We start from the raw sequence: 26,319 nt of genomic DNA, 5'->3' as shown, positions 1-26,319 counted from the left end.
GGCGGTCCGGCTACTAGGCTGGCGCGGGGCCTCGGGGATAAAGCGTGGCGGGGGAAGCCGGAGGAGCGGGGCGCCCGCGGGAGATGCTCTGGGTCCCTTCTCCGGCGCGTGGCTCCGGGGACGGTTCCACCTCCAGCCCCACCTGGCTCTGCGCCCCGGGAGTCTCCGCTCCGCGCTCTGCTGCTCCTGGCGAAACCCGCACTGACGCCCTGGTTCAGGCTGGGTCTTCCGGGCCCGCGCGCCTCCCTGACGGTCCTCGGCGTGCACCGGGAGGTCCCGGCCACGCTGCTCCTGCGCTCGGCAGCTGGTCCCGCCCCGCGAAGTCTTCCTAAGTCCAAAGTCGGCCCCATGCCACCGCGCTGGGCCGTGCCCCGGCTCTCCTGTGCCGCCTGCGCGGCGGTGACCCGCTCCTGGGAGGGCCCCGCCGCGATGCAGAGCGCAGAAAACCCCCGCTGCCCCTCTGCTCCCACTCGGGCATCGCTGCTTCCGGAATCATCTCCGTGGGAGCTCAGGGAGCTCTTGTTACTTTAGACTTATAATTGCTGTTTGGCCATTCTTCATAAAAACTTTAGTATTTATTGTATTTATTTTGGACACAGGGTCTCCCTCTGTCGCCCAGGCTGGACTGCAGTGTCACGCTCAGGGTTCACTGCAGCCTCAGCTCGCAGACTCAACCGGTCCTCCCACCTCAGCCTCCCCAGAAGCTGGGACTAGGGGCACCTGCCACTATCAACGCTCGCTTTTTTTTTTTTTTTTTTTGTAGAGATGAGATCTCACCATGTTGCCCAGGCTGGTCTTGAACTCCTGCGCTCCAGCGATCCACCTGACTCAGTCTCCCAAAGAGCTGGGATTACAGGCATGAGCCACCGTGCAAGCCTTACAATTTTAAATACTTAAAGGTAGTAAGTTTTCTGTTTCCTGACCGTACTCTGATAGATGCAGTACTTGGCACCAGAACGTGCCAGGAGACAGACCCTAAAAGACACAGCTGTGCAGCTGATCTGGTTGTTCCTGTCCTTGTCCTCACCTGTGGTTGACAAGGAAGCCAGGCTCCCTGGGCTCTCAGGTGCTCAGGACTTGCCCTCCCAGCCCTCCCCACGGGAGCCACTGCCCCTTCAGTGAGGTGCTCCAGACAAGGGCGACATCCTGCGCTTTCAGGGCCCACAGATCACTGATTTTGGTGAGTGCCAAATTCTGGGGCCCCAAAACACCATGGTGGTCCACCAGTTAAAGTGGCGGCTGATGGTCAGGGATCATGCATTTGTGGTCCAAGTTCATCTCAAGCTGGGCCTGGGAGTTCTGCAGAGCCTGCCTGTGGTCAGTTTGTAAAAGTTCCTGAGTGTGTAGCTAAAAAGACATCCGAGAAACTGGCAGCATCCTCGCATCAGCTCTGCGACCCACAGGGTTATTGCTGTCATGCTATAAGAAGTTAAATGGAAGTCCTGCAATTTGTCTTTCCTACCAGGCTAATGAACTCAAATCTGCATGTCTGGTGAAACTGCCAAGGTTAGTGCTACCCCCAAAAGATGTGAAAGATGCAGGGCTGGTGATCTCCAGCACAGCCCCACTTGACTCCCTAGCTGGGCGAGGCGGAAGGCGGGCATCCCTGGAGAATGTCTGTGGATTTTCACAAAGCTCAGCAGGTGGCTATTCCAACTGCACCTGCTGCTACAAATATGATATATTTTCCGGAGCAAATCAACATGACCCCTGGCACCTGGAGTGGGCCACTGGCTGGAAAATGCTTTTCTTCCTGTAATAATTCACAAGGATGGGGCTGCTGGGCATGTGGGGCCCTTGCCCAGGCTATCCTCGTCCATGTCCTCAGCAGCACCTTCAGGCGGGAAGAGAGGGAGTGAGACATAGGACTCTCCTCCAGGCTCAAGACCATGACCAGCCCAGCCCATGGAAAGTGCAGGTTAACCTGGGCAGTAGCAGTTGCCTGAGCAATCAGGGCTGGAACTCTGTTCAAGGGAAGCGCCTCATCATGGATGAACCAGGCTATGTTTGTGAGAGGAGGGATTTGCTGGTGAAGGACTGTAACCTCCACATCCCTAGTGTGAAGCAGTACTGCTGTGATGGCTGCTGGCCATGTCTCTTGCTGCCTGCAGCCCAGCCAGCAGCTTCTCCTGGAGCATCGTGGTATTCCAGAACCTCTTCATGGCAGTCGAAGATAAGTAATGAGTCATATCCGGCCAAATGCAGGACCTCATCCCAGAGCCTCATCCCACCAACTTGGACGCCATCGCAAAGAAATGCTATGGAGAAAGCCCACCGGAGCTATTCTTGGCATGGCGGGCACAGCAGATGCTCTCCAGCTTGGGTGAGGAGCTCGTCTCCTGGGGCCCAGCTGCAGCACTCAGGCCAGGCCATGGAAGAAGACAAAGGAAGCGCAAGGAAACCTTGGTTTTGACCACCTCTCGTGTTGTCATCTTTGGCCTCTGTGAACCTCCAGCTGGTCCCATCGGGGAAGGAAGAAACCACAGCCAGGCTCCAGCAGTGCTGGTTCTTGGAGGACTGGACGCTGGGACCTGCACAGGGACCTGTGATTCATGTTTCTCGGGGGCCAGGTGTCACTTTCAGTTTTGATCCAGGCCCCTTCACTGTAAAATTATTTATTGGATTCCTTTGGAGTAGTGGGAAAATAATAATGTTTTATGTAGGAGAATGCCTACATAATGGCTACATAATGGTCATTCTAGCTAAAAATGTTCAAGGAAAGTATTTTTGTTGTTCTTGTGTTCTCGAGTTTCATGAGTTAAATCATCCCTTCACCCAGATAAAATGTTTCATCTTTTTTTTTTTTTTTTTTTTTAATATGGAGTCTCGCTCTGTTGTCAGGCTGGAGTGCAGTAGCGCAATCTTGGCTTACCATAACCTCCGCCTCCCAGGTTCAAGCAATTCTCCTGCCTCAGCCTCCCGAGTAGCTAGCACTACAGGCATGTGCCACCATGCCCAGCTAATTTTGTATTTTTAGTAGAGATGGAGTTTCTCCATGTTGGTCAGGCTGGCCTCGAACTCCTGACCTCAGGTGATCCACCCTCCTTGGCCTCCCAAAGTGTTGAGATTACAGGTGTGAGCCACTGCGCCCAGCCTGTTTTGCCTTTTAGAATGTGAAAAAATAATAATTTGCAAGAATAACCAGAAATAGTTTGCTTTTACTTAATAGGGCTGACGAAATACCCTCACATTCTTGTCTCACTGCTGGGTCAGTGCCCACTCTCTGAGGTAATCTAATCCAGAGATCTTTATTGGCTTGACCCCCACAAGCATGAACTGATACACTATATTGGTGAACTTATCCTGATTGGACTAAATGAACACAGAGTAGCAAATACCTTGGATGCCTGAGTAAGAAATGATCTTTTCATGCAAACCATGAAAATTCAGGGTCCTACAATGTCAGTGACGTTTCTAGGAATCCAATAGCCTGGGGCATGTTAGAATATCACCTAAAAGATGAAATACACCAGGCACAGTGGCCTGTAAAATCCCAGCTACTCAAAAGGCTGAGGTGGGAGAATTGCTTGAGCCCAGGAGTTCTAGGCTGCCATGAGCTATGATCATGCCACTCCAGAGTGGGTGACACAGTGAGATGCCATCTCTAAAAAAAAAAAAAAATTTAAGATGAAAGACACATTGTGTACCTTACACTACCTGCCACTATAAACCGGGCATATCTGCAGGCCTATATGCTTTTTCAAAGGCAACACTGGAGCCCTGCAACCCATTTCACTAAGTAGTTCATGGTCTGCTGGCTTTGAGTTGGCCCCTGGGCAAGAAAAGGCTGTGCAGTAAGACCAGCATTCAATGCCACCTGCTTTACCACTTGAGCCTTATGACCCAATAGATCAGTGACACTCAGACTGCCAGTTGCACAAATGAATACTGTTTGAAGCTTCTGGAGAAACCCAGTAAGAAAATCACAGCACAGAACCCTAGAGTTTTAGAGCAGTCATGCCCTCTTGTGCATAAAACTTTTTTTTTTTTAAGACAGGGTGCTATTCTGTCACCCAGGCTGGAGAGCAGTGGTGCAATCACAGCTCACTGCAGCCTTGACCTCCCAATGCTCAAGCAGTCCTCTTGTCTCAGCCTCCCAAGTGGCTAGGACTAAAAGTGTGCACCACCACACCCAGCTATTTTTTTTTTTTTTTTTTTTTTTTTAGATGGAGTCTCGCTCTGCCACCCAGGCTGGAGTGCAGTGGCCGGATCTCAGCTCACTGCAAGCTCCGCCTCCCGGGTTCACACCATTCTCCTGCCTCAGTAGCTGGGACTACAGGCGCCCGCCACCTCGCCTGGCTAGTTTTTTGTATTTTTTAGTAGAGACGGGGTTTCACCGTGTCAGCCAGGATGGTCTCGATCTCCTGACCTCGTGATCCGCCCGTCTCGGCCTCCCAAAGTGCTGGGATTACAGGCTTGAGCCACTGCGCCCGGCCTATTTTTTTTTTTTTTAACTTTTTTAGTAGAGACAGTGTCTCACTGCATTGCCCAGGCTGGTCTGAAACTCCTGGGCTCAAGCAATCCTCCTGCCTCAGCTTCCCAAAGTGCTGGGATTACAGGCATGAGCCTAAGCTATTCTTCTTTTGAGAAACAAACTCTGGTTTGCTATGGGGCCCTGGCAAGCACTGATGCCTAATCACAAGACATCCAATAACTACACAATTTGGGATAGTCATCATGAACTGATGGTACCAGACCCACCAAGCCATGAGGTTGGGCGTGTGTACCAGCAATTCATCATCAAATGAAGATGAAACATAAGAAACTGGGTTTGCAAAGGTCCTGGCAGCTCAGCTGCCTGTGACACGGAGTGCTCCTCCATCACCTCCTCCCTCTTGATCCACACGAATGGCATCACGGGAAGCTCCTCATAGTCACCTGACTGACAAGGAAGGAAAAGCAGCCCTGGTTCTCAGACAGTCCCTCGGGGTGTACTGAGCTCCAGCCTTGTCAGGAGTGTGCCTGGCAATGAGAAGCACTTTGAGCAGTGAATTTTGTTGTCCATTTTGTCGGGACTAAGAGATCCATGGAAGAACATATTGACTTTGTTCCTGGTGATAGTTAACGGTTTGGCTAGATACCAAAAAGAGCAGGCTTAGAAGATTGGTAAGAAGGACATCTGGGAAAGAGGATGTAGGTGAACAGCACAGAATGTGAAGATGTTGTGCACCTTTGCAAATGTCCACCAGAGTCATGCATTTTGGGGAGACGTACCAAGAGGGATCATCAGGAGGATGACGCCATGCACTGTGGATGGCAGTCACACTTTCCAGCCACCTTCATGCTTTATCAATGAGCAGCAGCAGAGATGGGGGCTTTGTATGGGCTCTGCTATATAGATCTTCCTCCCCTCAAGGCTGCCACCACTGAATGCTGAACCTTCCAGCAGCAGAGATGGACACCGAGCCCCCAGCATAGCTCCACTTCTGGGGGCTCAGCCACCTGCCAGCAGGCTGACCACACTGAACCCTTTCCATCATGAAGGGGCACTGTGTGTCCTCACTGGAGGAATGGATTCTAGATATGAATTTGTTCTTGACTGCAATGATTCATGCCACCATGAATTTATAAAATATCTATTCCAGCCAGGCACGGTGACTCACACCTGTAATCCCAGCACTTTGGGAGGCCAAGGCAGGCGGATCACTTGAGGTAAAGAGTGCCATCCACAGACCAGTCTGGCCAACATGATGAAACCCCGTCTCTACGAAAAATACAAAAATTAGCCTGGCGTGGTAGTGGGCACCTGTAATCCCAGCTACTTGGGAGGCCGAGGCACAAGAATTGCTTGAACCTGGGAGGCGGATGTTGCAGTGAGCCAAGATCACGCCATTGTACTCCAGCCTGGGGACAGAGCAAGACTCCATCTCAATAAATAAATAAATAAATAAAATAAAATATTTATTCCACATCATAGTAACATACACAACATTGATGCTGACTAAGGAACTTATTTTCCAGCTAACTTCTTGTCCATGGAATGCACTGGTGTTACTAGGTGTCCTGGCTCTAGAGGCAGCTGGCGTGATAGAATGGTTTAGTGGCCTTAAGACCTGGTTGCAGTGCCAGTTGGGAGATTGTATCCTGAGAATATATCATTGTATCTTATGGGACGTAGTATATGCTTTGAATCAGTGACTGATTTATGGTGCTGTGGGAGAAAGCTCTATAATGGCCCCGGTTATTCTTGCTCCTGGTACTCATGCCTTGTGTAATTCTTTCCCCTTGAGTGTGGGTGGGTCCTGTGACTTGCTTCTCACCAAGAGAACACAGCGAACATAATGGGATGTCCATCATTCCCATAATTATGTTACATAAGATCGCTACCTTTGTCTTGATGGCAGACTCCCCTGCAGGCTTTGATGAATTAGGCTGCCATGTTGCAAGATGTCCTAGGCAGAGGCTCATGTAGCAAGATTGACAGCTAGCAAGACATGAGGACCCTCAGCCCAACTGCCCACAAGGAACTGAATTTCATCAACAAGTATGGGAGCTTGCAGGTGCATCCTTCCCCAGTCAATCCTGGAGATGAGAATGCAGCCCTGGCTGAAACACCTTGGCATTAGCCTTGTAAGAGGTGCTGAGCCAGAGGATCCATTTAGACTGTGCCAGGACTCCCGACCCACAAAAACGGCCAGATGATAAGAGAGTCATGAGGTTTGTGGTCACTTGTTAAGCAGCAATGGATCCTGAGGGGCAGACAAAGCAGCAGCAGCTGTTGTCATGGCCCCTCCCCACATTGTTGCAAGCCCCTCCCCCTCTGACTGAAGTGACTTCCAGGGATTTAAAGAGCTGGTGCCTTTTTTCCCTCTGAATTTATTTCTTTTTCTCTTCTTAGGAGCCAAACATGAAACACTAGGACATTCAAAACAAATGTATATACTGGGGAAATTAGAAAGTGACCATAAATGCCAAAGAAAGGCTCAGAAGGGTCCCAAGAAGACCTTAAGTTTATACCCCAGCTGAGCCTTGAAACAGAGACAGCCTACAACAGTAGAAAAGAAAACAAACAAAACCCAGCACACCCTGGGGAAGGAGGAGAGTCTGATTTCCAGAGTTACCACATTATTAGATTCAAATGTCCAGTTTTCAACAAAAGTTCATAAGGCATACAAAGAAACAGGAAAGTATGGCCAATCCAAATGAAAACAAAAATAAATCAACAGAAACTATCTCAGAAAGGCTGGGCATGGTGGCTCACACATATAATCCCAACACTTTGGGAGGCCAAGGCGGGCAGATCACCTGAGGTCAGGAGTTTCAGACCAGCCTGGACAACATGGTGAAATCCCTGTCTCTACCAAAAATACAAAAATTATCCTAATGTGGTGGAGGGCGCCTGTAATCTCAGCTACTTGGGAGGCTAAGGCAGGAGAATCACTTGAAACCGGGAGGCAGAGGTTGCAGTAAGCCAAGATCATGCCACTGCACTCCAGCCTGGGAGACAGACCGAGACTCCATCTAAAAAAAAAGAAAAGAAATTTTCCCTAAAAATAACCTTAATAGCATGGCTACTAGACAAAGAATTAAAACAATTATCTTAAAGAACTCAAGCACTAAAGGAAGACATGGAAGAAGTCAAGAAAAATGTATGAATGAAGTGGAAATATTAACAAAAAGGCCAGGCACAGTGGCTCACACCTGTAATCCCAGAACCTTGGGAGGCTGAGGCAGGTGGGTCACTTAATCCCAGGAGTTCAAGACCAGCCTGGGCAACATGTTTAGCAAAACCCTGTCTCTACGAGAAATAAAAACAAAAACAAAAATTAGCCAGGCATGGTGGCACACACCTGTAGTCCAAGCTCCTCAGGAGGCTGAGGAGGGAGGACTGCTTGAGCCAAGGAGGTCGAAGTTGCAGTGAGCTGTGACTGTGCCACTGCACTCCAGCCTGGGTGACAGAGTGAGACCCTGTCTCAAAAGAAAAAAGAAATGAACAGAGACTAAGGGACCTGTGGGACACCATCAAATGGGCCAACACATACATTTTGGGTACCTCAGAAAGAGAAGAAAGAGAAAGAGGCAGAGAGAATACAGTCATGCATCACTTAACAACAAAAATGTGTTCTGAGAAATACATCCTAATGTGATTTCATCATTGTGTGAACATCATAGAGAGTACTTATACAAGCCTGCAAGGTATAGCTACTGTATACCTAAACCATAGAGTATATAACTTATTGCTCCGAGGCTACAAATGTGTACAGCATGTTACTGTATTTAATACTTAGGCAATTATAACACAATGGTAAGTATTTTTGTATCTAAGTACATATAAACATAAAAAGTACAATAAAAATACAGTATTATCATCTTTGAGGACCACCATCATATATGCAGTCCATCGATAACCAAAATGTCATTATGCAGCATATGACTATGTTTGAAGAAATAATGGCGGAATACTTCCCAAATTTGATGAAGACATGCATATAAACATCCAAGCAGCTCAAGTAACTCCAAGTAAAATGAACTCAAAGAGACCCACACTGAGACACATTATAGTCAAACGTTTGAAACACAAAGTTAGAGATAATCCTGAAAGCAGCAAGAGGGAAGCAACTTGTCACATACAAGGGATCCTCAATAAAATGACAAGCAGATTTTTCATCAGAAACTTGGAGGCCAGAAGGCAGAGGGCAAATATATTTAAAGTGCTAAAAGAAGTGGCTCATGCCTGTAATCCCAGCACTTTGGGAGGCCAAGGTGGGCAGATCACCTGAGGTCAGGAGTTTGAGATCAGCCTGGCCAACATGCTGAAACCATGTCTCTATAAAAATAGAAAAATTAGCTGGGCCTGGTGGCAGGCGCCTATAATCCAAGCTACTGAGGAGGCTGAGCCAGGAGAATCACTTGAACCTGGGAGGCAGGGGTTGTGGTGAGCCGAGATTGTGCCACTGCACTCCAGCCTCGGCAACAGAGCAAGGTACCCTCTCAAAAATAAAAAAAATAATAATAAAAATAAATAAAGTGTTAAAAGAAAAAAAAAAAACAACTGGCAACAAAGAATCCTATATCCGGCAAAACTATCCTTCACATGTGAGGAAGACAATAAGACATTCCCAGATAAACAAAAGCTGAGGGAGTTTGTTACTACTAGACCTGCCCTGCAAGAAATGCTCAAGGAAGTCCTGTAGGTTGAAATGAAAGGACACTAGATGGTAACTCAAAGCTGTTAAGAAGAAATAAAGATCTCAATAAAGGTAAACATGTGGGCCGGGCACGGTGGCTCACGCCTGTAATCCCAGCACTTTGGGAGGCCAAGGCAGGCGGATCACAAGGTCGGGAGATTGAGACCACGGTGAAATCCCATCTCTACTAAAAATACAAAAAAAAATTAGCCAGGCACGGTGGCAGGCACCTGTAGTCCCAGCTACTCAGGAGGCTGAGGCAGGAGAATGGTGTGAACCTGAGAGGCAGAGCTTGCAGTGAGCCAAGATCACGCCACTCCACTCCAGCCTGGGGGACAGAGTGAGACTCCGTCTCAAAAAAAAAAAAAAAAATGGATTAATTTCTAAGTCTATGTTTTGTTTTCTATAGGATTTAATATATATATTATATATTATATATAAAATATATTATATATTATACTATATATATATTAAATCCTATATATACACACACACACACACACTTTTTTTTTTTTTGAGACGGAGTCTTGCTCTGTTGCCCAAGCTGGAGTGCAGTGGCTCAATCTTGGCTCACTGCAAGCTCCGCCTCCCAGGTTCATGCCATTCTCCTGCCTCAGTCTTCCGAGTAGTTGGGACTACAGGTGCCTGCCACCACACCTGGCTAATTTTTTGTATTTTTTCGTAGAGACAGGATTTCACCATGTTAGCCAGGATGCTCTCAATCTCCTGACCTCATGATCCACCCAACTCGGCCTCCCAAAGTGCTGGGATTACAGGCGTGAGCCACCGTGCCCAGCCACTTTTGTTTTTTTGAGATGCAGTCTCACTCTGTTGTGCAGGCTGGAGTGCAATGGTGTGATCTTGGTTCACTGCAACCTCTGCCTCCCAGGTTCAAGTGATTCTCCTGCCTCAGCCTCCCAAGTAGCTGGGATTACAGGCACCTGCCACCACAACCGACTAATTTTTATATTTTTAGTAGAGACGGGGTTTCACCATGTTGGTCAGGTTGGTCTTGAACTTCTGACCTCAGGTAATCCACCCATCTCAGCCTCCCAAAGTGCTGGGATTACAGGCCTGAGCCACCACACCCAGTCCACATTTTTAAATTATTAGTTTAAAAGCTATTATTACTATAATTTTGGTTTGTAATTCCATTTTTTTTCCTAATTTAAGAGATCAGTGCATTCATAAGAATTATTTATGTTTTGGGGTACACAAGGTATAAAGATGTAATTTTGTGACATCAGCAACTGAAAGGAGTGGAGACAAAGGTGTAAAGGAACAGAGTTTTTAATGTCGTTGAAGTTAAGCTGGCATAAATTCAAATTGAAGGGTTAGAACTTTAGGGTGTTAAATGTAAACCCCATAGTAACCACAAAGAAAACCTATAGAATATATACCAAAGGAATTGAGGGAGAAATTCAAACATTTCACTACAAAAAAATAAACTAAACACAAAAGAAGACAGTAATTCAGGAAATGAGGGACAAAAAAGTTATATGGCATATAGAAAACAAACAGCAAAATAACAGAAGTAGGTCATTTCTTGTCAGTAATTATTTATTTTATTTTATTATTATTATTTTTTTTTTAGAGATGGGGTCTTGCTCTGTCACCAAGGCTGGAGTACAGTGGTGCAATCATAGCTCACTGTAACCTCAAACTCCTGGGTTCAAGTGATCCTCCCATCTCAGCCTTCCACGTAGCTAGCACTACAGGCACATGCCACCATGCCTGGCTAATTTTCTGTAGAATGTGGCCCAGGCTGGTCTCCAACTCCAGGTCTCAAGCAATCCTCTCATCTCAGCCTCCCAAAGCACTGGGATTACAGGCATGAACCACTGTGTCCAGCCTCTCCTTATCACTAATTACTTTAAATGTAAACGGATTAAACTCTCCAATCAAAAGACAGATTGGCAGGATGGATAAAAACCCCTGATCCAAGTATATGCTGTCTACAAAAGATTCACTTTAGATTAAAAAACACAAACATTGAAAATGAAAACAAAGAAAAAGACACTCCATGCAAATAGAAACCAAAAGAGAGCAGGAATGACTGTACTAGCATCAGACAACACAGATTTTTAAATCAAAAAAGTTGGCCGGGTGCGGTGGCTCAAGCCTATAATCCCAGCACTTTGGGAAGCCGAGACGGGCGGATCACGAGGTCAGGAGATCGAGATCATCCTGGCTAACCCGGTGAAACCCCGTCTCTACTAAAAAAATACAAAAAACTAGCCGGGCGAGGTGGCGGGCGCCTGTAGTCCCAGCTACTTGGGAGGCTGAGGCAGGAGAATGGCGTGAACCCGGGAGGCGGAGCTTGCAGTGAACTGAGATCCGGCCACTGTACTCCAGCCTGGACGACAGAGCGAGACTCCGTCTCAAAAAAAAAAAAAAAGTTCACAAGGAAGGTCAGGCACAGTGACTCACACCTGTAATCTCAGCACTTTGGGAGGCTGAGGAGGGCGGATCACCTGAAGTCAGGGGTTCGAGACCAGCCTGACCAACATGCAGAAACCCCCGACTCTACTAAAAATACAAAATTAGCTGAGTATGGTGGCCGGCGCCTGTAATCCCAGCTAGTTGGGAGGCTGAGGCAGGAGAATCACTTGAACCCAGGAGGCGGAGGTTGCGGTGAGCCGAGAACGTGCCATTGCACTCCAGCCTGGGCAACAAGAGCGAAACTCCACCTCCAAAAAAATAAATAAATAAATAATAAAAATAAATTTTTTTTTAAAGTTCACAAGAGACAAAGAAGGACATTATGTATCAAAAAAAAGTTCAATATAGCAAGAATATGTCATAATTATAAATATGTATGTACCTAATGTATAATCATCAAAATATATGAAGCAGGCCAGGCATGGTAGCTTGCACCTGTAATCCCAGCATTTTGAGAGGCTCAGGCAGACAGATCACCTGAGGTCAGGAGTTTGAGACCACCCTGGCCAACATGGCGAAACCCCATCTCCACAGAAAATACAAAAATTAGCCAGGCATGGTGGCGGATGCCTATAATCCCAGGTACCAGGAGGCGGAGGTTGCAGTGAGTCGAGATCATGCCACTGCACTCCAGCCTGGGCAACAGAGTGAGACCCCCTCTCAAAAAAAAAAAAGTATATATATATATATATATATATATATATATATATATATATATACACACACACACATACACACACACGCATATATATTTATATTTGTATATAAAAAGCAAAAGCCAACACAATGGACTGAAGGGAGACATAGACAGTTTCACAATCATAGTTGGAGACAATACCCCCCCTCATATGGACAGAATAACCAGGTAGAAGATAAGAAGATAAGTAAAGAAATAAAGGACTTGCTGGGCATGGTGGCTCACACCTGTAATCCCAGCACTTTGGGAAGCCAAGTCGAGTAGATCACTTGAGCTTAGGAATTCAAGACCACCCTGGGCAACACGGTAAAACCCTGTCTCTACAAAAAATACAAAAATTAGCCAGGTGCAGTGGTGTATGCCTGTAATCCCAGCTACTTGGGAGGCTGAGACAAGAGAATCGCTTGAGCCCGGGAGGCAGAGGTTGCAGTGAGCTGAGATTGTGCCGTTGCACTCCAGCCTGGGTGACAGGAGTAAAACCCTGCCTAAGAAAATAAACGAAAGGAGAAGAAAAGAAAAGGACTTAACACAATCAACCAACTAGATCTAACAGACATACAGTAACACTCTACCCAATAATAGCATATACATTCTTCTCAAGTGTATATGGGATATTTTCAAGGGTAGACCATATGTTAGGCCACAGATTAATTCTCAATAGATTTTTAAAAATCACACTGTACAAAGTATCTTCTCTGACCACAGTGGGATAAGGTTAGAAATCAATAACAGAAGTAAAAGTGGAAAATTCACAAAATGGTGGAATTAAACAATATACTATTTTTTTTAAAAAAATACACTGTTTTTTTTTTTTTTTTTGAGACGGAGTCTCACTCTGTCGTACCGGCTGGAGTGCACTGGCACGATCTCCACTCACTGCAAGCTCCGCCTCCCGCATTCACGCCGTTCTCCTGCCTCAGCCTCCCCAGTAGCCAGGACAACAGGCGCCCGCCACCTTGCCTGGCTAAGTTTTGTAATTTTAGTAGAGACGGGGTTTCACCGTGTTAGCCAGGGTGGTCTCGATCTCCCGAACTCGTGATCTGCCCATCTCGGCCTCCCAAAGTGCTGGGATTACAGGCGTGAGCCACCGCACCTGGCCAACAATACACTTTTAAACAGTCAATCGATCAAAAAAGAAATCACAAAGAAAATTAGGAAATACTTAGAAACAAATGGAAGCAAAAACACAACATACCAAACTTATGAGATACAGCAAAAGCAGTGCTAAGGGGGAAATTTACAGCTATAAATGCTCAAATTAATAAATAAGATCTCAAATCAATAACCTACCTAACTTTACAACTTAAGGAAATACAGAAAGAAGACCAAACTAAAGCCAAAGCTAGCAGAAGGAAGGAAATAATAAAGATTAGGGCAGAGATAGACAAAATAGAGAATATAAAAACGTAGAGAAAATAAATGAAACTAAAAGTTGATTTTTTGGAAGGATCAACAAAATTGACAAACTTTTAGCTAGATGGACTAAGAAAAAAAAGAGAGAGAAGGCTAAAATTACCAAGACCAGAAACAAAAGTGGGAACATTACTACTGATTCTATAGAAATAAAAAAATATTGGCTGGGCACGGTGGCTCACGCCTGTAATCCCAGCACTTTGGGAGGCCAAGGCGGGTGGATCACCAGGTCAGGAGATCGAGACCATCCTGGCTAACATGGTGAAATCCCGTCTCTACTAAAAATACAAAAAATTAGCCAGGCGTGGTGGCGGATGCCTGTAGTCTCAGCTACTCGGGACGCTGAGGCAGGAGAATGGCGTGAACCCAGGAGGTGGAGCTTGCAGTAAGCCAAGATCGCGCCACAGCACTCCAGCCTGGGCGACAGAGTGAGACTCCATCTCAAAAATAAATAAATAAATAATATTTAAAAAATAAAGAAATAAAAAATATCATAAGAGAGTACTCTGAACAATTATATGCCAACAAATTGAGTGACCTAGATGAAGTGGACAAAGTCCTAGAAACACAAGACTTAACAAGACTAAATCATGAAGAAATAGAAAATCTGAATAGACATATAACTAGCAAGGAGATTAAATCAGTAATCAAAAATCTCCAAAGACTGGGCATAGTGGCTCACACCTGTAATCTCAACACTTTGGGAAACCAAGGTGGGAGGATCACCTGAGCCTAGGAGTTCAAGAGCAGCCTGGACAACATAGTGAGAACCCATCTCTTCAAAAAATTAAAAATTTAGCCAGGCATGGTGGCACATACCTGTAGTCCCAGCTACTCAGGAGGCTGAGGCAAGAGAATCGCTTGAACCCGGGAGGCGGAGGTTGCAATGAGTTGAGATCACCCCACTGCACTCCAGCCTGGGCGACAGAGCAAGACTCCACCTCAAAAAGAAAAAAAAAAAAAAAGAAATGCATGAATGAGTGAACTCCTGGCATCTTTCAGGAGCTCTATGGTGACTGTCTTCTGTAAGCTTGGGTTGATACTGGGGAAAACAGCCAGGGAACTGGTTGCCCTAATATCAACTGGGATGTGGGATTCTGGATAAGAAGAGGTCAGTAGGGTGTTGCTGACCCAGTGAGTATGATCAGAGACACATCAGGCTCTGCCAGCCAGACAGCAGCTGCCACAGTCTCTCCCAGTCTCCAGATGTAAGTGAAATTCAGACTCACAACTGCCAAAGTGAAGAGGGGCTGGAAGCTCTCCCAGCACAAAGCATGCCAACCACTCCCACCAGTTACGCTCCTACTCTGTCCCCGAAGGAGTCTGTGGCCATTTGCCAGGGTTAAGTGTCACCGACATAGAGGGGCACAGAGAGGCTTTTCGAGGACGGGAACGTGGTGTGTAGCCGGACACTGACATTGGCGCCAGGACTTTGACAGGATCACCACGGCCCTCTGTTTATGAAAGTCATGGAAGGCACTGTGGCCCAAGTCCATCCCTAATGGGTCCAGTGGGTCTGCAGATGTGCCCTGTTTATTGGGATACACATTCTTAGCTGCCAGCTGAACGCTCACATTGGCTCCTTGGCCAGAGGAGTAAGGGTCATTATGGTAGGAAGAACCAAGTGAGAGCCTGTGGAACTTCTTCCCTCCAGCAAGACAGTGAGCCTGACAGAAGAAGTGCTTTGCTTGAGGAACTGCAGAGGTTAACACCAACATCGGAGACCAGGGAAACAGGCGTGGTGGTTCCTATCTCCATTAGGTTCACCTGCCCGGCCTTTGTGAAAACAAATTAATAACGACCGTGGGTGACAGACTGCAGCAAACCTGAAGACGCAGCAGGGCCTGTGAGAGCTGCCATGCCGCGAGTGGTCTTTTTGCCACAGCAGATCAACATAGCCTCTGCAGCTGGTGTGTGACTAGCATCTTGGCAAACTCTTTCTTCTCCATATCCTCACTTGGGAGGGTCAGAAGCAGTTCATCTTCACCAGCAGACAGCAGCACTCCTTCCCTGCCTCGTCTCAGGGCTGTGGCTGCTCCTGGGCTTTCTGGTGGGCGGAATAATGTCTCCCAAAGATGTCCGCCTCCTGCCCCCTGGAACTTGTGAATACTTGAGGTGATGCAGCAAAAAGGGAATGGAGATTGCAGATGAATTAAGGTTGCTCATCGGCTGACCTTAGGCCAGGAAGACCATCCCAGATTACCCGGGGAGATCCTATGCAATCACGAGGGTCTGTAAAATTGGAAGAGGAGCCAGACCTGATGGTTCAAGCCTGCAATCCCAGCTACTTTGGAGGCCAAGGCAGGAGGATGGCTCGGGCCTAGGATTTCGAGACCAGCCTGGGCAACATAGCAAGATGCTGTCTCAAAAAAACAAAGAAAAGAAAAAAAAAAAGAGAGAAAAGCTGGCTAATGGAAGCAGATGAATGGCTGGCCCAGATGTTAAATTTAGCAGAAAAGAGCTTTAAATAGGTATTGTAAGTATATTAAGGAAAATATGAATGAAATGGACACAAATATGGATAATTTTCAAAAAGGAACTAAAATTTATTAAAAGCAAATCCAGTGGCTGGGAGCAGTGGCTCACGCCTGTAATCCCAGCACTTTGGGAGGCCGAGGCGGGCAGATCACAAGGTTAAGAGATCGAGACCATCCTGGCCAACATGGTGAAACCCTGTCTCTAAAAATACAAAAATTAGCCGGGTGTGGTGGCATGCGCCTGTAGTCCCAGCTACTCAGGAGGCTGAGGCAGAATTGCCTGAACCTGGGAGGCGGAGGCTGCAGTGAGCCAACCCCCAGTGCACTCCAGCCTGGCAACAGAGGGAAACTCCATCTCAAAAAAAAAGAAAAAGAATCCAATGGGTATTCAGAAACTAAAAACTACAACATATGAAACTAATGTTTCTGATCTCATTTATCTGTAAATGGCAGTGTAATTATTCATATGACAAAATGATTTTTTAAAATATACACTATAAAGCAGATGTTTCAGTCACTTCTGAAGCAGGCTTCACGGCCTGGTGTTAAATGTCCTGCCAGATCTACAAAAGTTCAGCTTAAAGAACACACCCAAGACGACGCATTTCCAAGTGCAATCATAATTCCACTGAGCAAATGAAGAGGGGCCGTATGTCTAAATGCTAAACAAAGACGCAGTCTCAAGGTTTTCCATCTTAACAGCAAAATCCAGACTGGAAGACTCAAGTCAAACAGCCCAAGTCCAAAGATGAAAAAAGATGGAGAAAAACCTATAGTGACACTGAAAGAGGCTTGCCAGACATGGGAGCACACACCTGTAGTCCCAGCTACTCAGGCTGAGGCGGGAGGATCACTTGAGCCCAAGAGGTGGAGGCTGCAGTGAGCTAGGGTTACGCCTGGGAATAGTCCCTGAACTCCAGCCTGGGCAAGACAGCTGACCCCGTCTCAAAAAAACAAAACAAAACATTAAAAAACCCAAACCAAAAACAGTGGAAGAGGGAGGCAGAAGTGGAGAGCCAGAGGGAAGGAAACCTGCAGCACGGCTGGCTTTCCTCGATGTCAGCCTGCCAAGGCCGTGCCTGGTGGCCACCCTGCAGAGCTGGTAGATGTGGCGGCTGCTATAGCAGCAAGGGGACACAGGCACAGGAACCCCCCATCTCCTGGGCATCTCAATGGTCCCAGGAGTTCTGGGGGGTGGGGGATAAAGCACCTGGTGAAGGGGTCCACAGATCTAGGCTGTACCAGGACACCACAGGGCAAAAGACAGATTCTGGCACCTGTGCCTCCATCCAGCAAGAAAGACCCCATGCTCGGCAGGCCCCTTAGCACCGTGGCAGCAGCACAGGCCATGTTTGGGGTCACTGCCCCACCCGCTGACTGAGAGACCCAGAGGCTCGCCGTCCCCAATGTGGCCCAGGGCTGCTGGCTACGGTGAAAGTTGCCGGGCTGCTTGGACCACACTGTCTGTCCCGAGGATCCGGTGTGCAGGAGGTAGGGTGGGTGTGGAGCCTCTGGCAGGCCCCTGTGGAGACTCCCACAGGTTTCTGGGGCTCTGGGGCCCAGCCACACCTTCCTAGTGGAGGCTATTCTTCTTTTGGAAAGCAGCTCCTGGAATGCTGCCTTCCCAGGCTGGGTTTCCCTGCTCCACAGTCACGCCCTTGGGCAGCCCAGCAGCCAACTACTGCGTGGTGGAAACGGTGTTTGCGGGCCCAGCCCAGACGACATAGGTGAGTCCCCGGGCCCATCGCATTTGCCCCCTTTTGCGGCACAGATGCCGCCTGGGGAGGGCACCAATGCAGAGGAAAGGCTGGGAAAGGCTCCCACACGCTGGCATCAACTCCAGCCTCACCTCCCCCGCACTCTGCAGTCCCATGCAGGGAGGTCCTGGGGGCAGCAGCGAGGGACAGCCCCCCGGGGGCACCTGATCACCCACTTCCTGTGTATCACTAACTCCGAACACCAGTGAGGGCTGGGGCTGGCTCTCCAGGGCCCCAGACAGTGGTGATGCGGAGAGTTGGAAAAGGCTGGGGGATGGGTCTGTGAGGAGCAGGGAAAGCCGAGCTCAGGGGGAGGCTCTGCATCCTGTAGGGACGCCCCTAGAGAGAGTCGGCCACGGTGGGGCACAGACAGGCAGGTGGACATCATGACCACACCATGGACAGCAGCCAGCAGGCCCTGGGGCAGAGTGGCATGGGGGCAGGAATGGTGGCTACACCAACAGCATGAGCTCCTTTTCCAAGACTGATCTAGAGCAAGTCCCACCCACGCAGAACAAGCCCTCTTTACAGATCATCAGACATGTGGGGAGAGCAGGGCTGCAGGCCGAGAGGAGGAGGCTGGGGACGGCGTGCTCTGTCTGGATGGACTTCCTGGAATAGCCTCCGAGTGCAAAAATAGCGTGTCCATGTGATGGCGACCAGGTGTCCCCGAAGCACAGAAAGCGCTGAGTCAGCAGCATGGACTCCTCCGAAGGCACGTGAGCTGGGTGGCCACGGCTGTGGGCTGGAGCCTCGCACATCCTCAACACTAAGTGCCCAGCCCTGAGCCTACCGTCTGGAGGCAGGGCAGTCTCACTTGACACCTGGGCTCTGAAGGGGACACAGCCTATTCTGGCTGAAATAGACTTCCTAGCAGATGTGGAGAATCCCCCTTGCCAACTCCACCTCTGCAGTCCCAGCACCCCCAGCAGCCCTGCTTCTGAGCCCGAAACCCACTTTGTAGCAAAAACAGGCACCATGGCAGGGGTCATGGAGCTCCCTGTGTCTTGGTGTCACTTTCTCCAGGTGCGGGCTCCTGATGGGAAGCCCTGAGGCTCAGTGCAGCCAGGATGCAGCTCCTGGCCCTGTGGCCTCCAGTCTGAGTTTCCCTCGACCAGATGAAGCTCCCTGGTCCTGTCTGCCCCACACCCCGCAGAGCAGAGCGAGTGAGGCAGGGCTGTACTGGAGGAAAGCTAGGAGTCCACCTCAAACTACAGAAAGCAAAATGAGGGCGTCCCTGCCTTTCCCTGACACCGAGAGCAGAAGAGCAGCCTCTTGGTTTCCCACCAGGAGCCTGCACCTGGAGAAAATGACACCAAGACACAGGAACGATTGGAGATGATCCCGGGCAGAGCCCCAGTGCTGGCCTTCAGTGACAAAAGGGACATCCTCCCCAGATTTTCCTAAGGTCTGACCTTGCCTGTGTTCCCTGCTTCCTCTCACAGCCGCCTCTTGCCAAGGCCAAATCCCCAGCTACTGGACAGGCTCCACCGCTTACATCCCACGGGTCCTTCCGCGGCGGTGCTTCCGCGCACCTGTGGCTCTTATCAAACAACTGCCACTACTTCCGTCCTCAGGACAGGGTTGAGCTCCTTATCCTGGCACCTGGGGCGCGGTGTGAGGGGGTACACAGGCAATCAGGCGATGGGCGGTGCCGGGCCTGAGCTGGGGGGTACAGCTGGCTGTTGGTACCAGGGCTGCATCTATCTGGACGCTGCAGCCAGGATGGCCCATGCCCAGCAGGGGCGTCAGGGTCAGACCTGATGTGGGCCGCGAGGCCCTATGGGCTCCGTGGAGAGGAGCCCAGGGAAGAGCAGGCGGAACCGTGGGTGAAGTAGGCCCGCGGCACCAGCGCAGAAGCAGGAGGGCGGGCAGCCGCGAGGACAGAATGAGCAGTAAGGAAGGCGGCGGGCGCGTGGACACCGACGAGTTCGCGTTGGGAGGCGCTGCTGAGCCTCAGGGCGGTTCCGGGCCCGGCACAAGGTTTGAGCGGCCGACCCGGTCGGGAGCAGCGCAGGGTGGGAGCTGCGGAGCCTAAGAAGGCGGTCTGGCCCGAGGCGACCGCGCGGTGTCCCGTTTCCTGCCACCGGAGGGAGGCGCGCGCTGGGCGGGCACGATGCGGTGGACCCGCGATGAAGGCGGACCCGGGATGGAGGCGGCCCCGACCCCCACGAGGGCGACTGGCGCAAGGCTGGGTCTTCCCGAGAGGCTACGCAACCGGGCGGCGGGCGAGAGCCGGTCGCGGCGGGAGGGGCTTGGGCGTGTCGCGGGTCTGCGCCGAGCACTCACAGGTGAGGGTACACGCGCATACACACCCGTGCACGCACCTGCACGCGCGCACAAGCACACGTGTATATGACATGCAAGCGCCACACGTCTATATGACATGCAAGCGCATGCCCACACCGAGCGTGTCCCGGCCCAGGGCAGCCCCCTGCCAACAGCCCACCTGCTCAACCCCAGCGGGCGCGGGACGCGCGGGCTCTCACCTGGAGGGGCCTGTGGGCTCTCAGCCGGCGCCGGCTCCCTTGCCTGCCGGCCCGCTTTCCTCTGCAGCGGGCGGTTCTCACCGGGCTTCCCTAGGGGAAAAGGACCGTCAGTGAGCTTGGGGTGAGAGGCCCCCATACCCATCAGTCTCAAGAGACACTTATGGGGCACCAAAAGGGCCGTGCATCCTGGCAGATAGGGAGCACCCCACCCGGGCCTCCTCCCGAGGGAGGCACACGGACAACCTCAAGGAGCACGGGCTCCTCCAGCAGCACATACTCCACTGCACAGCGGGCCTCAGGGAGGCACAGGCGAGAGCCAGCCAGCAGGAACGCACCCAGGCTCTTGTGGGCCAAGAATAGGCAGGTTGCATCTCTGCTAAAAGGACCCTGTGGGCTGGCAGTGCTGCCTGCTGGCCCTGCCCCACCCCTTACATTGTCCACCACCTTATGCCACGTCCCTCCCCCAGGCCCTTCCCATCTCTGTGTGTCCAATTGGGCACTCCCCTGGCAGGTGGCTGTCCCTCTGCTCCTGAGCTTCTGGGGCTAGGACTGAAGAGGAGCAGGAGCACTGCTCCAGGCAGGGTTGGGCCAGGCAAACCAGTCGGGCCAGTGTGACTGAACCGGCTGGGATGGGGCCCTGGGCGTGGGTGTGAGTCAGCGGCCCCGGGCTGGGGAAACGCTAGGGAGGAGGCCACCTGGAGCCCACCCTCCCAACAGGAAGCCCAGAGGACGCTGGTGTTTGGGGCTAGCCCTGTACCCCCACCTCCGGCCCCAAGACCCAAAGGCAGCTCTGGTCCAGTCAGGCCCTTGTTGCAGTGTGCAGGACAGCCAGCCCCCAGGCAGGACGGCACCAAGAGCCCCGGCCCCACCTCCATGACCGCCAGGACTTTTCTTTGGGCCCCACATCCGTTCACAAAGTGCCATGCGGGCCTTTGAGGGCCCAGTCTCTCCCGTCAGCCACAGTGCAGTGGCCCAAACCCTGCCCTCGCTCCCACTGTGTCCCTGGACCCTTTGTCTCCACCAAACACCACGGGCAAGCCCAAACCCCAGCGGTGCTCCTGGGAGCGTGCTAGCTGCCCTGGAGCCCTCCGGAGTGCGCGGGCTGGGGGTTCCCATGGTCAGCTGGGCTCAGGTTATCTGTGGCCAGGGAGGGTCTGGGCCCTGAGGGTCAGTGCGGCCAGGATGCAGTTCCCTCAACCAGCTGTGGGACTGGGGGAGCTGGGGTGAGGCGGGAGCGGGGGGCATTGGTGCCGCCCAGGGCAGGACCAGGCACGCCCGTTGCTGTGCACAGCCGGCGCTCTGGCTGCGGCGCTGCCTCCTCCAGCTTCTCAGCCTCCCTCCCAGTCTCGCCAGCAGGGCCTGCGGCCTGTAAAACCCCGTGCCGCCGTGTCAGCGCGTTAGTCAGCCTCAGCCCAGGCGAGCCACCACGCCGCGGAGTCCCTATAAACTCCCTGGTGTGGCCCAGCCCCACCGAGTGGGGTCAGTGAGGCCCACAGGCAGAGCCAGAGTCCCGAGCTGCGGTGCTGCGGGCACCAGCCAAGGGGCAGGACCTGGAACAGGGGGCCGAGCCTGGCGTGGGAGCACACAGCCACTGTGGCCTCCAGGGACGCCCTCTGAGCTGGCCTGAGGCCGGCCAGTCGATGAGCCAGGGCCCCTGGGGAGCAGACACCTGGTGAAGGAGACGCTGGATCCAGGGCCATGTCTGGGAAACGAGGTCGAGTTCGCAAACACCGGGCCAGGAGGGCAGGCAGGGCCCAGCCGGCAGCTGGGCAGCAGGGCCCTGAGGTCGAGCCCCCGCCCCTCACCCCAGGGGGCCCTCAGGGTGATGCGGGGGTGGCCCCTACAGGGCACGTGACCAGCATCGAGCCAGCACCTCAGGGACACCCCAGGGTGGCCAGGCCAGAGCAGCCACAGGCAGCCTCGAGGCCGGTGCCGGCTGCTGCTCCAGGGTCTGAGCTGGTGCTGGTTCTCACTGGGCACATGGAAGGCTGTGGAGCAGGGGGCCCCATGCCGGCCCTGGGACCTGAACTGCTGAGGCTCCATGAGGTCCAGCTTTGCCTGGCCCAGGAGCAGCTGCTGCTGGAGGACCGGTGGAGGCAGGTCCAGCTGCAGATGCAGCTGTGGCGGGAGGAGCAGCTGTGGCTGCAGCAGCTACAGGAGGAGCAGCTGTGGCTGCAGCAGCTGCAGGAGGAGCAGGCCTGGGTGCACGTGGAGGGGCTGCAGCTGGCCATGGCCCTGGAGCAGCTCCGGAGTGAGGGCCTCGAAGCACTGCAGACCCAAGGCCAGGTAAGGCCTGGATGGGGTGGTGGGGAGGGGATCCCGGACCCTTGTGTTGGTGCGGTGGCCACTCCAGCAACCTAGGGATGCCTGTGGAGGGCCAGGAAGCCAGGCTGGATGCAGGGCATCTGTGGGCCCATTTTCACATATGCCAAGTGAAGCCCGTGCCCGCCACGCAGGGCACTGCAAGACCAAGGGACAGCAAGCCTGCCTAGGCTGGCCCAACGCTTGGTGGAAGTGGGCACTGAGGGCAGATACTTGTTCAGGGACAGAGGTGTCCCTGCAGCAGACCCAGGTATGCTGGGCCAGAGCTGTCCAGGGCAGTGTATGGGCTGCGGTGCAGGGCGAAGGCCTGGGGGTGCAGTCAGTAGGTAGCAGAACTGAAGAGCACAGCCCCCACCCACGCAACCCAGTTTCCTGGCCGGCAGGTCCGCCTGCCCTGCCCCGTTTATTGGAGTGCAGTGTACTCAGGGCTAGAGACTGCGGAAGCAGCATGCGGCGCCTGTGCCCATTATCCTCATTCCAGGAGGGCTGCTGGCCTCAGACGCAGCTGGGGCTATTTTGGGGAACTAGGATCTAACCCCAGCCTGGTGTGGAGGAGTGGTCACCATCATCCCACCTGCTCCTGTGAATCTGGGAGCTCTCTGGCATCCAGGGGTGTTAGGCCAGGCCCACTCTAAGCAGAGGGGCAGTCTGGGGAGCAGTCTGGGATACTCTCTTAGTAATCACAGACCCCAGCGCAGGCCTGGGTGCTGAAGGACCCCAGATCTGCAGCCTGGAATGTGTTCACAGCCAGCACAGAGAATAAATGGGAGTTGGGGCAAGGGAGTGACAACAGTGAAGGCGGGGTCGGGGGGGATCTGGGGGAAGTCCCCTTCCCGACCCACAGGAAAACCCAGCCCAGGTGAGTTGTCACCATCCAACCTGGAAGTGACTACGGAGAAGGTGACTGGGAGCAAAGCGGCAGGCAGAGGGCAGCACAGGACGGCCAGATGGAGCAGAGTCAGAGCAGAACACATATTTAGACTGAGAATCCCCAACTTGGACTCAAGCCCTCCTGTTTCAAAACCCATTTTTGGCCACCTAGGCCCCTCCCACTGGCTCCTGCCCCCTTCCCATCCCCCAAAACTGGGCTTCTCTGAGCGCTACCCCCAGGCCCCCATCCCAACCCCAGGCGTATAAGATTAAGGCTGGGCCAGGCACGGTGGCTGAAGCCTGTAATCCCAGCACTTTGGGAGGCTGAGGTGGGCGGATCACCTGAGGTCAGGAATTCGAGACTAGCCTGGCCAACATGGCGAAACCCCTCTCTACTAAAACAAAAATACGAAAATTAGCAGGGCGTGGTGGCACACATCCATAATCCCAGCTACTCAGGAGGCCGAAGCAGAAGAATCACTTGAACCCAGGAGGTGGAGGTTGCACTGAGTCGGGATTGTACTCGACTGGGCGACAAGAGCGAGACTCCGTCTCAAAAAAAAAAAAAAAAAAGATTCAGACTCAAGGCCCGAGATGAATGAATGAACCCTCTGTCAGTCACACCTAATCCCAACTCAGAGATCCCCTGAGAGCCACTCTTGGAAGAAGGGCTCTCCTCAGAGGGGGTGTCTCTCAGTGGTTACACAGAAGGTCTCACAGGTCCGTGTTTGGGTGACAGTGCCCTGGAGGTCAGAGGGTGCACTCACCAGCAGTGGCTCTCGGCTTGGGCCCAGGGTGGAGCGTCTGCCACTTCCCAGCTGCAGCTTTGGGTCCCCCCTTCTTACTGTGCATTCTCCTGGGGGATGGGTAGGGAAGGACCAGGGAGGGGGTGCTCAGAGTGGCAGAGGGCAGGGACAGCGGCAGTGGGGAACAGGGCACACCACGGGGGCCTGAGTGGATAACAGCAGGAACATGGGCTTCCCCCAAGGCTTCCCAGCTGGTGTCCTGTCTGCCTGCCCGCCCCAGGTGTGTGCCCAGAAGCTTGAGCCGGGATGCCTGGCAAGAGCACTTGGCCACATCCCATCCCCCCGGCTGTGGCTTGCCTGCTCCTCCACCCCAGGCTCAGCTCATCCCGCCAGGCCAAGGATCTGGAGTCCAGCACTCTTCTCACTGCCCCAAGGTGCTGGGTTGCCAGTGGGACGGTCTTTGTTCTCACCATAAGCATGAGCACGGCCCTCTCTGCTGAAGCCTCCATGCCTCTCCACTGCCCTGGGAACCCAGCCCACCCGTGAGCCTGCTCCCCAGCCCACCCAAGGCACTCACCCCTCCACGCCCTCAGACCCTATGTGGTCCCGGCCTTGGCAGATGGTGTTGTCAGGTCCTGGAGTAATACCCCTCTCCCTAGTCCACACAGCTGACCCCCAAGTTCATTTCCCTGGGAGGCTCCTCCTGCCTGCTTTGGCCTGTCGGGGTCCTCCCTGGTGCCCCATGCCCCTCACCCGCTACAGCACAGTTGCCTGGGCACTGGTCTGACCCCCCACCCATGTTTCCAGCATACTGGTACCAGTGGGGTGTCACTGAGTGTCTGGGGAAAGAACAAATGAAACTGGGAGTGACCCTGAAAACAGAAAATAGGATCACATGGCAAGAGGGACAAACAGAAAGGTGACTGATACCATCAGAAAGCGTTCAGGCAGGGCCAGTCCTTGGGGTGGGAGTGGCAGGGGTGAAGGGTGGTGGTTTGGACAGGTAATCCAGTGCAGGGCAGGGCCTAAGTGGGGGGAGAGGCCCTAAGTGAGGGCCTGAGGGGGATTTGGGGGTTCTGGAGCACCCAGGGGCAGCTCGGGGTAGTGTGTGGGGTTGCTGTGTTCATGCGGGGGCGTCTGGTATGTGAGGCTTGGTGTGCACACTGGGTCCCTTGTCCGTGTTGGGGCTTGGTTTTCGCGGGGTCCCCGAGTGTACACCCAGGGTTCTATATGTGTGAGGGAGGTCCCCTGGTCTCTCAGAGTCAGTGTGAATATGGCATCCCTGTTTGTGTGTGGGATCGGTGTCTGAGGGCTCTCATATGCAGGTGGGGTTCCCTACGTGTGCGGACGTCAGCGTGTTTGTGGGTGACTGAAGTGGATAGGACTGGGTGTTCTTGTTGGGTTCTGTCTTCCTGAGGAGTCTCCTGTGCTTGGGGGGTTGGTGCACACGAGGGACAGGTCATTCGGGGTCCGCATGTGCATTGGGGGTCACTGCAGCAGAGTCCCCTACAAGTGTGGGCATGGATGTGAAGGGATGAGGGAGAAAGATGGGGAACCCCAGGTACTTGTGGGCATCAGTGTGTGTGTGTGGTGGGGGTCGGGGCCTGGGGGTCCTCTGTTGGGCGGGATCCCCTCTACGTGTGGGACGCTGGTGCGGTGGGAGACCGGTGTGTGGTGAATGGATCCCCTGTGCTTTCGGGGCTCCCAGACCCGGCCCCGCCCGGGGCTCGACGCCGCCCCAGCGCCCTCACCTGCCGCACCTGCCTTCACCAACTCGGCGAGGAGGTCAGAGCTCCGCCCCTTGCGTCGGGCTGGCTTGTTTCCTAGCGACTGAGCCGGAACTTCCGAGTCACCCCAACTTCCGGGGCGAGGGTCAGGGGTCAGGCTAGGAACTTTGAGCCTGGGGTCAACAGTTGGGCTCCTGGGGGTCGAGGCCTTTGAAGTGGGGGCCTCACGGTCTCCGGCGGCGCTGGGCCGG

At 52.4% G+C, this 26,319-nt stretch overlaps 1 protein-coding gene and 1 pseudogene across 29 annotated transcripts in view; one reads left to right on the top strand and one right to left on the bottom strand.

Annotated features, from left to right (window-relative positions):
* IQANK1 (IQ motif and ankyrin repeat containing 1) overlaps positions 1-26,230 on the bottom strand; it is a 62,280-nt gene extending 36,050 nt beyond the window's left edge. For 6 of the 28 annotated variants that reach the window (XR_013397529.1, XR_013397530.1, XR_013397528.1 and 3 more), the window contains exons 1-2: positions 20,681-20,907; positions 20,404-20,493 (exon numbers count right to left, since the gene is read on the bottom strand). Coding sequence is in view for 18 of the 28 variants with exons in the window: in XM_077944471.1 (XP_077800597.1) it covers positions 20,404-20,493; positions 20,681-20,774 (184 nt within the window). In the remaining 10 variants the exon portion in view is untranslated. Of the gene's footprint in view, positions 1-20,397; positions 20,494-20,643; positions 20,909-24,362; positions 24,452-26,092 lie in introns of those variants that run through there. The other 22 variants (XR_013397533.1, XR_013397532.1, XR_013397531.1 and 19 more) reach the window with 11 other exon arrangements.
* On the top strand, positions 1,467-2,785 carry LOC698633 (SREBP regulating gene protein pseudogene; annotated as a pseudogene). The gene has a single exon (XR_013397539.1). The product of XR_013397539.1 is annotated as an SREBP regulating gene protein pseudogene (transcript).
* Positions 26,231-26,319: the final 89 nt, after the last annotated feature.

Source organism: Macaca mulatta, chromosome 8 (assembly GCF_049350105.2).
Source record: "Macaca mulatta isolate MMU2019108-1 chromosome 8, T2T-MMU8v2.0, whole genome shotgun sequence".
Classification (NCBI taxonomy): domain Eukaryota; kingdom Metazoa; phylum Chordata; class Mammalia; order Primates; family Cercopithecidae; genus Macaca; species Macaca mulatta.
Note: the sequence above shows the minus strand (reverse complement) of the source record. Positions and strands in the feature narration are given on the sequence as shown.